Genomic DNA, 10,910 nt, shown 5'->3' with positions numbered 1-10,910 from the left:
GCCCCAAAAAGGTTGGGGACCACTGGCTTAGACCATGCAGAGTAAACCCCGCCTTTGTCTGAAAGTGGCGAGGATAGGCTCCAGCAACCGTGTGATATGACGTGTCTAGAAAACTCACATCTAGAGTGGATCATACTCACAGTCTTCAGGCAGGACTTCTTTGAACTGTTCGTAGTAGGAGTTCAGTCTGGACAGACTCTCTGTGTTGATGATCTCCTGCAGTGACGTGTCTCCAAACCTGACGGAACAGAGGATGGCGTTTACGCTTTTATTCCCTCCGCGGGCGGAGTGACGGAGCGGTTCCTCACTTCTCGGCCAGCGTCTGCTGCTCGTTGATGCCGACGTTGAAGTGGACCGGCTGCACCCTCAGCAGCATGCCGCTCTGGATCTCCCGCGGCAGCGCGTCGAACATGGTTCCCGGCAGCGGGATGCGCACGTTGAAGCCGTCCCGGTTTCCCGTGATGATCGGCAGCAGGTCGGGGGCGGAGCTGCTGGTCGCCTGGGTGACCTTAAACCAAAAGGAAAAGGAAAACAAATGATGTTGCAGGAATGTCTTCTGTCTGGTGTCTCTGTGAGTTAACTCTACCTTAAAGGTGACGTTCCGCAGATCCATGACGCCGACGCTCATGTCCTCCAACATGCCGAGCTCCTCCCCTGCACAACAGACACACACAGGTCAGAGTCTGCAGCCGCCGGTGGCTGAAAGCGGCAGCCAAAGCATACCGTAGGTGCTGAGCAACGACTCAAACTGAGCCAGCAGGCCGATGGTGTAGAGCTGTCGCAGGAACCCGTTGTCACGGAGACAGTTCCTCAGCTTAATGATGAACCCGCAGATGAGAGCGGTGAGCTGAAACAAACAAACAAACAAACAGCATCAGAGACAGTTTCTGAAGAAGAAAAGCTGTTTCACAAACGGATCTTCAATCAGATCAAACTTTTATTCCTAAATTCCTCTATACTGTTAAAAAATATCCCTCTAAACAACACAAATATCTACAAATATTCTTGTTACATTAATTACAGTCTTAGTAGTAAATATATTTCCTGGGTTAATTTGAAAAATAAAGAAATCTATGTAACAGAAGAGCAAAGAAAGACTGACAAAGTAGTTTTATATTTCCTAGAAAACACTAAAGATAAAATATTTGGTCATTTTGCTACTAATTACATTTAGTTTTGAAGTTATTTCAACCAGCAATAAAAGAGCAGAAAAATAAATTTTAGACACAAAGAAATCTTTTTTTTTTAAAGTATTTTTGATTCAGATTTAAATTAAATTGATTCTAATGTGGCACAAAAATCCTAAAGTTTATGTTTTGCTTTTAAAGCGTCAGAAAACAGTGGCTGCAAGCCTGTTTGGATGTAATTTAGTATTTAAGAGGTTCATCAGGGCTCTATACTGGGGCCCCTTAATTTTTATTTTTGGGATAATATTTAACGATCGTCCACTTTCAAGGGCAGACGTTTTATGCTGCTGATGCAGTCTTATATAATAAATATTATATTAATACTATAAGCCTGCCACAATTTAGCTTCACAAATCCATAAATAGCAGAGTAGCTGAAAAAAAATATAAAATCTTTATTAGTAAAAAAATAATTAAAAAAACCCAATATGCTGTTTTATTAACAACACAATGATGTTTATTGTTTAGGTATTTATAAGATTTCTTAAAACATATTCAACATGAATTGACTGTATAAATATTTTGAGTTAAATGGTACTTCACTTTGTCATTTCGGAGGTAGCATGTGTTTTTTAAAACATTTCTGTAAATGTATCTTCTAATCTGTTCCTACACACAAGTAAAAACAATTACTACAGCTGATTTTGAAGTCACGTTGAACTCTATAAACCCTCAAGGCATTAAATTATATAGTGTTTTACTTTTTTGCTTTTTTAGACCTGGAGCTTTAATTTTTTGTTTTTGTGACCTAAATTTCAGCTAAAGGAGTGAACATAAATAAAGCACTGACATATGGTTTGTAATTTTTTGTGGATATTTTATGACTGAATGAACAGACATGTGAGTGTCTGAGGCTGCAGCTGTGTGAAAAACAGACTTTGCTCTGATGGAGTGATAGAGTGACGCTGTAAAACGCAGCAGAGCAGCTGAATCTGAGCTCTAAACGAGCTTTCAGAGCTGCACAGCAGCTGCAGAGCGATGGACCTCTGCTGCTACATCAGCAGAATTTACAGACAGTCGACCTTCAGAGGAGCGCATTAGCATTGGTGCTGACCGTTTGGCAGAAGACGACGTCGCGGCGGTACTGCAGCGTCACGTCCATGGAGATGGTGGGGGCGCTGTCCTGCATCAGCAGGAACACCATGGACTGCTTGGCCTTGTTGCTCATCATGGCGACGCACTCGCTCAGCGTGGTGAGGAGGGGGTACAGCGCCTCGCTCCACTCGCCTGGGAAACACGACCAAAAAGCTCCGGCTTACAAGAGTCAGTCAGAAAACTTAAGATTCAAACATTTTTATGACATTTTAGGACTAAAGTAATAAAAAAAGAACAAAAATAGAAAGAAAAATGTCACTGTAAAATGTGTTTCTTAAAACTCTAAACCACATTTTCATGCTTATAAAATCCCATTTCTTAGTACTGCTTTTAAACTTCAATGATTTTCTTAATTTGTAACTCAAATTAACAGCATGATTTATAGTACTTATTTGTTTTCCTGATTGTAAAATTGAATTTAAGAGGTTTAAGCGTCATTTTATGACCTTTTGATCCCCTTTTGACCCTCCCCCACTGGCTGAGCAGCTGCTGCACGCCACTCACTCTCCACTTCTAAAAAAAGATGTACTTTTGTCAAATGGCGGCTTTTCCTTTATTTATCTCCATAGCAACCATTTTATGTTTTGGTCGCCTGAGGATGACTCTCAGATCTATGTCATTTTTAGACAAATCGGCAAAAGTAAATTTTTTCATTTCCTTGGCAACAGAGGATTTTTGTTAACCACACCCAGATTTCTGATTGGTTCAATGTCATACCATTTTTGCTTGAGACAACGACTCATATATTACATTGTAACAATATTCTTGTAAGAAAAATGTGCAAATGACAGGGGAACGCCACTTTTTGCGAGCTCGCCACCCTAAGGCCGTTCAAAATCTACAAAAATTAAAACCAAAATTTTTTCCCCCCTCAAACAGCTTCCCAATGACACTAGAGGAGAGTTAGAAGGCGATAGATCAAAATCCTTAAAAGGAGTTTAAGTTTAAGCTGGTACTGATAGTGAAAATTCAAGATGGCGCCATCTTCCTGAGGTCAAAGTTCAACTAAACTTCAGTTGTGGTTGTAGACTTAAACTGATGGCATGTTTCACACATGTTTCACACACGTCACAAGCTCCATCAAGATATTAAATATATAATTTTAGGGCATTTCTATCAAACAAACAAACAAAATAATAAAAAAATCAGCTCAAAATCACATAAATACAATTACAAAATAAAAGCAGAAGGAAAGAATTGTGTAAAAAAAACACTCTTCAAAGCATCAAGAAAAGGGAAAATGAAACGCAGATAGTGGCAGAGTCTGCAAGCACAGAAGCAGCTGATCAAGCTTTAGTCACATGACCCGTACGGGTGTTAATCCATTCGGGTGGTGCGGGTTTTTGGGTTGTCTGGAAGGTCGTAAACAGGAGCGGTCGCAGCTTTGTGTTCCCTTGAGGCTCGTACAGCCAACTCAAGAGACGTCATAGTGGAATGTACTATTGATGTGTGTGTGGTAAACACATTGTGAAGTATTTGGACGGCTAATGGAAGTTCCACGCACTAATGATGCACAGCTAATAGTGTCGTACAAGCACCGTACTGATGAATAGAGTGTAGTGTAAAGGCACCATACGACAGAATAACCTGTACATTCACTTTATGATACCCTTAACACATGCACAACAATGGTATGTTCCATTTTCAATGAGCCTCAAGAGAACTGCAAGACACACCTGCCGCTCCTCTTTACGACTCAGACAGCGGTCTACGACCTTGATGTTTTATGTGGGCCGCCTGCATTCACGTTTGACTCTTTTCTCCTGCAGACAACCCAATTCAACCAGTTAAGCAGCGCGGACGAGCACTGCAAAAAGGACCAGCCTACTTCCTGTGGCTCACCTCTCAAGTCTGTGAGCTGCGACTAAAATCCTACAGTTTCTCAACTAACAGAACTCAGGTCTTGTTAGTTGCAACTCAGGTCTCGTGGATAGCGACTCAAGTCTTGATGGCCACAGCTCAAGTCTTGTGGGTCGCGACTCAAGTCTACTGGCCAGCAATTTGAGTCACTTTGGTCAAAACTCGAGTCTCCATTACCACAACATGCATGTCACTGGTTGCAACTTGAGTCTCGCAGGTCGCAGCTCGCGTCTTGTGGGTCGCGACTCGAGTCAACTCGCTTGCAACTTAAGTAGCGTGGGTCGGGACTCGAGTCTCCCTTACCACGATTTGTGTCTCGTGGGTCAGGACTTGAGTCTCCATGGCCGCAAATCACGTTTTGTGAGTCGCGACTCGAGTCTTGTTGGTTGTGGCTCAAGTCTCATTTGTCGTGGCTCAAGTCTAGTTGGCCGCGGCTTGAGTCATGATGATTATGGTTTACTTCTCTTGGGTTGCAACTCGAGTATTGAGAGTCACAGCTCAAGTCTTGATGGTCGTGACTCGTCTCGTGGGTCACAACTCATGAGATTTGAGTCGCGACCCGCGAGACTTGAGTCAGGTGATCCTCCGGAAATGGGTCGGAGCCGTTTGCAGCGCTTGATGTCTCTCCTGTTAACGGCAAATGAGACTAGGACTATCGCGACTGTTTGTAAAAACATTATTTAAACTTCTCAGTGTTTCAGTTTTTTCTTAAGGGAGCAGAAAAATCTCAGAAAACTGCTGGTCAGCGGTTTAAGTTTAGACTTCCACCAGGCTCTGTTAAGACAGCAGAACCTTTTCATTGGGTGGTGGAGTTGACATCATAACGCTGACTGTTGAAAACCTACAGCCATAAGCTAACGTTTTGCTGGAAGGAGCGTGGGCGGGGCTCTTACCTGGGTACGCCTCCTCGGCACAGGGGCTTCCGTCTGCAAACGTGCATGATTGACAGGCGCTGTGAGCAGCAGAGACACTCGCAGAAAAACACTGCAGTCAGGGGCTAAAGGTCCATACTCCAACCCATCAGAAAACCCAACTCAATATTTTTGTTCAAAAATTGGTAGATTTTTTTTTGCCTCAACTTTATATGTTTCAAAATAAAACAAAGAAAAGCTGCAGACGAGCTTTACTTTGAAATAGGTATAGACGTTGCGCCCCGGCTCACATCAATATGAACAACAGCAGCAAAAATGGACATAAAATGAAACTAAAAGTCATATGAAAAGAGAAGATAGAAGAAACGTGTTCAGCAGAGTAGAAATGAAGGGAAGAAACAACATACAGCTGTCCTGCTTTTCAGATGAAAGGATGAGTGAAGAGGAAGAGGAGGATGATGAGGAGGGAGCGGGCGCCTCGGGGGTGGAAGGGTAATCCTGGGAGCCGCTTCCTGGGTTGATCCAGAAAGCTCGCGCCTCTCCTTTCACATGAAGAGTTGTGAGATGAAAAGACTCGAACGCTACAGAAATGAGTGGAACTTTTTGATGGAAACGGGGTGTGAGGGTGTTACCCTTTTTAGAGTCGCCGCCCTGCGGGTCGCTCTGGGTACTGGTCTGCCGGCTGATGCTGGGTTTTCTGTCTTTCTGGAGCAGCTTGTCCACCCGCTGGATGATGCACTCCAGAGACTTGTCCACGTTTGACCACACCTTCTCCTGGAAGACAGGAGACGCATCTCTACTGAGTAAAGAGGTATTACTGTGAGCAGGAGTTGCTCCTCTAATCATCGTTCAAACTACTCGACTTCCTGGTCTTCAGACGAGTGTTCCTCGACTTTTAAATGTGAATAAACTTAATCTATAGGTATTAAATTGTCTTGTTTTGGTATCAGCAAAAATCTTCTTTAGTTTTTCCAGAAGCACCAGAAGTGAAACGATATGCTTTTTCCTCGGTCTACCTCTTAGCGTGAGATAGTTTCTTTTTGAAGACCCACTAAGGAGATCTGCAGATTCTCACAGCCGACGTGCAATGACTGTTAATACACAAATATCAAAGAATACTGCAGATGTATGTATCTATGAGGATTTTAGAGGAAGGTAGATGTAAAATATTTTATGTAAGTTTGCTACGCAAAAATTGCAACGCAAAAGTTGCAACATAAAAGTTGCAATGTGAAAGTGGCCACCTAAACGCTGTCAAGTGAAAATTGCAACGTGAACGTGGTCATGTGAAAACTGCAACGCAGAAGTTTCAACATAAAAGTTGCTCCCTAAAAGATGTCATGTGAAAACTGCAACGCAAAAGTTTACACATACAAGTTGCAATGCAAAAGTTTACTACATAAAATTTGAAACGCAAAAGTTTGCTATGTAAACGCTGCAACGCATGTTTGCTACATAAAAGTTGCTATGTAAAAATGCTACGCAAAACATTGCAACATAAAAGTTGCAATTTGAAAGTTGCAAAATGACGTAAAAGTTTTTACGTAAAAGTTGCAATGCAAACATTCCAACGTAAAGGAGCTATGTGAATGCTGCCATGTCAAAGTTGCCACCTAAAAGTCGTCATGTTAAACTGCAACTTGAAGATTGCCACGTAAAAGTAAAAGAACACAATTGTTTGATATGTAAAAGATGTTACGATAACTTAAGTTGCAACGTAAAGTAGGTATGTAAATCTTGCCAGATAAAAGTTGCCAGCTAAAAGTTGTCGTGTGAAAATTGTAACATGAAGGTTGTCATGTAAAAGTTGCTACATAAAAGTTGCAATGTGAAAGTTGCCACCTAAACAGTATTGTTAAATAGTTTGCTACGTAAAAGTCTCAACGTAAAAGTTTGCTAAGTAAAAGTTGCAATGTGAAAGTTGCTATATAAAAGTTGTCATGTGAAAAAAATTGCCAGGTAAAGGTTGCCAAGTAGGAGTTTCTATGTAAATTTTGTCTTGTAAAAGTTCTAACAGAAAAGTTTGCTACTCAATGTTGCTAGTTTTAAGTTGCAACGCTAAGTTTTAAAACATATATTTCTGCTTTGTTGTTTGAATGGCTACATAAAAAGAGTTTTTACTGAATAAAACACACTAACAAAAGTTTCCTCAGAGTTGTAAATCTAAAGGAATCGTTGGTTCGTGACTAACATACCCACTCCTCTTCGTGCCAGTCCACGTGCAGAGAAGACCGGCTGTTGGAGCCGCTCCACTTAGCTAGCAGCGTGTCCTGATCGTTGCGCAGAACGACTTGTTCCGAATCGGCGGATGGGGACGCCTTGGAGGCGATGTACTCCGGCCGTGCTGCGTTCAAGGCCTGGATGGCCGAGGCCAGGAGCTTACAGTCGCACACCGTCACAAGCTGACGTGTCTGAGGAGACGACAGAGACAAGGTCTGAGGTTGGCTTGACAAATAAAAACAACAGAACCATCAAATCCAACAGCCTTAGACACCTTATCGGTCAGAATGGCGAGAGTCCTCTCCAGGCCGCTGGCGGATCGGTCTTTGGCGGCTCGGGAAAGCCTCTCGGCGTAGTAGCTGACCTGAGTCTTGAGAGTGTTGACGTGGGAAATGATCTCTTTGGCTCGGACTATGTCCTGGGGTATGTAGACGATGGACTGTGAGCTGGAGAGGGCGCTGTTGCAGGAAGAGGTTTGAATCAGAGCGGGTCCGGTCTACACTCGTGGAGGTTTGACAATCTTTGTGAGGTTTTTTACAAATCGTTGATCTGTTGGTCGTATATGACGGCGTTAGAGACCCACGTTTAGTGTTTCCATGCACATGCCTGCTGCCTACAGTGGGCTTAACAGCTAACAATAAAAACTCTTAAATTTAGAACAAAACCTGTTCTTATACTACATCAAAGCGTTAGTCACATGACCCGTACGGGTGGCTGACCTGCCTGATGCTGCAGGTTTTTCGGTTGTTTGGGATAATGGAGGGTTGTAGATAAGATCCAACATCCTAACCCTTTAACACATTCTTTCGACTATTGTAACTCTTCAACCGTTAATGCAATTATCGTCTTTCAAGCGGATTCTGAAGCGAAGAAAAGCAGACTTGCGCTGATACGCAACACTTTACAGTGTGATTTGTTTGCACAATCAACGTAAATAGCAGATTAAGATAATGGCGCAGAGAATCCGCTGATTCACAGGGACCGTGTTAATAAGCAAAGACAACATATATCGAGTGTGTGGTTTTTAGGTGTTGCTAGCGCAGGTGTGACTTGCAGTTCTGTTGAGGTTCATTCAGTCACCTTGATGGACGTCATGAAAATGGAACGTACCATTGTCGGCGGTTTCGTAAGCGTATCGAGAAATATTAGTGATTCTACGTACACGAGATGCGTGTTCTAGAGCATTCTGAACGTGGGTTCTTGCATGCAATGTTCACACTGGACTGTTGCTCCCTATACTAGCACATGTCCGTCACCTTAAGTTAGAAGACACTTGCCGTGAAATATCGAAGCGCCACAAATCCAGATCGAGACCATTTCTTTCACGGCTCTATTCCGGTGTCGCAAAGTTCTAGTCGGGGAAAAAACTACTGATAAATTAATTTATCCCCCATGATCAATGATCCAAGATGCACATTGCTGCACGGATTTAGAAAATTAAGAGCGAACAGTCACTTAAAAATATTCTTAATAATAATAATGAAAGCACACTCAGGGTATCATCTCGCTCTATACAATATCCTTGCTTGTTAATAACAGACTCACTATTTCTTCTTGTCGAAATCATGCCAAAATGATTTATTTCAAACGTGTCACACATGGGAAACCTTGTTTTAATCAGAAAAAGTTTTTCTAGGCCGTGTGCACAATTCTATTCTAATCTGATCTTTGATCCAATCGAGGACATTTTGCACTTGTAAAAGCAGCTATAGATTCATATATAGATTATTAATGTATTTCTGAAGAAATGTGTCTAAATGTGTAAATTCAACACTGAATTGAATTGAATTAGGTGGAAAATTGCCACCTAAAAGTTGTGCAAAAACTGCAAAGTGAAGGTTGCCACGCAAAAGTTTGCTACATAAAAGTTGAGCAAAAGTTTGCAAAGTAAAAGTTGCAACTTAAAGTTGCAATGAAAAAGTTTGCTACATAAAAGTTGACATGATAAAATTGCAATGTAAAAGTTGCCACATAAACGCTAAAGTTTGATAGGTAAATGTTGCTACGTAAAAGTTGTAATGCAAAAGTTGCAACGTAAAGTATGTGAATGTTGCCAGGTAAAAGTTGCCGCCCAAAATCGGTCAGTTAAAACTGCAAAGTGAAGGTTGCCATGTAAATGGTGCAACGCAGAAGTTTGCTAAAGAAAATCGGAATGGAATCGATCCAGGCTCTGGTGAATCTAATCGAATCTGGAAATTATCGGCGATACCCCGCCCTAGTGACTGCGCACAGATGTTGAGGTGTGCTGATACGGAAGTACACAAACAACACCCTGATTGTTCAATTTCCTTTTTTTTAACAGTCAGGCTGCATGTTAGGCATGATTAAAACAATCTGTGACAGTAATGATCAATATTACGCTGATGATAACTTGATATATGTGAACACAATGCAAAGGGCTCCATTCAATTAGTCGACGTGAAAGGGTTCATCTTACAGTTCAATGCAGAAAGCAAAAGTCTTCATTAAACTTACTCATGTAGGGTAAGCCATACGAGTATCCCACAGGCTGACGATAAATTAGCAATTTATTGTGCAGGCCTAACGCACTTATCGCGCAAACATCCATACGAAACCCCTTCTTCATCCTGACGTGATGTTTAAGTGTTCATTATGACACGTCGCCTGCAGCATACCCATAGAAAAAAAGTATGTGAACGTTTTCTCTTTATGGGTTCAATGAGCGGTCTTCAACTTTACTATAGACCCGCACACAGTCGTATTCACCCGTATGGACAGTTGTGACTAAGGCTTAACAAAATGTGCTTAGTGAGTCAGATTTGCCACAATTTAAAAAAAACATTAAAATAAAGCAGTGAAATGCAAATATTGAAATGAGAAGACACAAATCAGGAGCAGAACTCACCATTCCTCCTCAAATATGCTGATCAAAGAAAATAAAACCAAAAATTAAGAGGAACTGAAGAATCAATGCTTCCATTTCATGTCAAACTCAAGTTAAACTCAAAAGCATGAATCAAGCAGAAAATCAATTAAACTGAAAGGAAAAGTTTTAAGGCTGGTTTCCATTTCTCTTTAAACTTACTGTTTCTTTGCCTCCTCAAACTTCTGAAGGTGCCGCCTCAGTCCGCCGCTTTTGAAGCCGCGGCAGTGAGCGGCCGGAGCGCCGACGGTCAACACGTCGTAGGTGTGCTCTGGAGGAGGACACGAAAGTCAGCGAGAACGTTGAGCACAACAAGAAGAACGCCAGCGGACAGACGCATCACCAAAGCCCAGCTCGTCCTGCACCCTCATCCTCTGGACGTGGAGGTTGGTCGGCACGAACTCCAGCTTCCTGTCCGCCTTCAGGTTGCTAGCCTTGAAGGAGGGACCTGGTGGGCGGGGTCACAGCAGAAGAAGAAGCTGATTCTACCGGACTCAAACTCCCTGAAATGCTTCAAAAGAAAGCCGACCTCTGTAGCCGTTGAGGTCGGACAGCGCCTCCTGGTACGCCAGGATGACGGTCTGGTACTGAGACACGATCTGCCTCCTCTGGTTCTCCCAGCAGGGGGACAATTCTCCAAGATCCTCCAGCTCACACACCCTGAAGACACCACTGTTTATGGAGATGCTGCAGCGGCAAAAACGCAGCTAAAAAAAAGTCTAAAATAGATATTAAAAACTAAGAAATGTATGTGTATAAATATAATTATGGCCCGCAGCATCAGGTACTGATG

The 10,910-nt window shown here is 42.3% G+C and overlaps 1 protein-coding gene across 12 annotated transcripts in view; it reads right to left on the bottom strand.

The window, feature by feature from the left end:
* Nucleotides 1-10,910, bottom strand: part of LOC112141757 (inositol polyphosphate-4-phosphatase type I A) — a 39,967-nt gene that overhangs the window by 7,190 nt on the left and 21,867 nt on the right. For 5 of the 12 annotated variants that reach the window (XM_036210915.1, XM_036210916.1, XM_024264917.2 and 2 more), the window contains 14 exons: nucleotides 10,647-10,777; nucleotides 10,461-10,565; nucleotides 10,280-10,388; nucleotides 10,100-10,117; nucleotides 7,508-7,691; nucleotides 7,209-7,424; nucleotides 5,646-5,787; nucleotides 5,421-5,555; nucleotides 5,035-5,067; nucleotides 2,241-2,413; nucleotides 724-847; nucleotides 587-654; nucleotides 309-508; nucleotides 141-238 (listed from right to left, as the gene is read on the bottom strand). In XM_036210915.1, coding sequence (XP_036066808.1) covers nucleotides 141-238; nucleotides 309-508; nucleotides 587-654; nucleotides 724-847; nucleotides 2,241-2,413; nucleotides 5,035-5,067; nucleotides 5,421-5,555; nucleotides 5,646-5,787; nucleotides 7,209-7,424; nucleotides 7,508-7,691; nucleotides 10,100-10,117; nucleotides 10,280-10,388; nucleotides 10,461-10,565; nucleotides 10,647-10,777 — 1,736 coding nt within the window. The remainder of the gene's footprint in view (nucleotides 1-140; nucleotides 239-308; nucleotides 509-586; nucleotides 655-723; nucleotides 848-2,240; nucleotides 2,414-5,034; nucleotides 5,068-5,420; nucleotides 5,556-5,645; nucleotides 5,788-7,208; nucleotides 7,425-7,507; nucleotides 7,692-10,099; nucleotides 10,118-10,279; nucleotides 10,389-10,460; nucleotides 10,566-10,646; nucleotides 10,778-10,910) is intronic. The other 7 variants (XM_024264924.2, XM_024264922.2, XM_024264920.2 and 4 more) reach the window with 6 other exon arrangements.

The sequence above is a fragment of the Oryzias melastigma genome, unplaced genomic scaffold (assembly GCF_002922805.2).
Source record: "Oryzias melastigma strain HK-1 unplaced genomic scaffold, ASM292280v2 sc00299, whole genome shotgun sequence".
In the NCBI taxonomy this organism is placed as follows: domain Eukaryota; kingdom Metazoa; phylum Chordata; class Actinopteri; order Beloniformes; family Adrianichthyidae; genus Oryzias; species Oryzias melastigma.
This window is presented reverse-complemented; position numbering and strand designations above follow the sequence as displayed.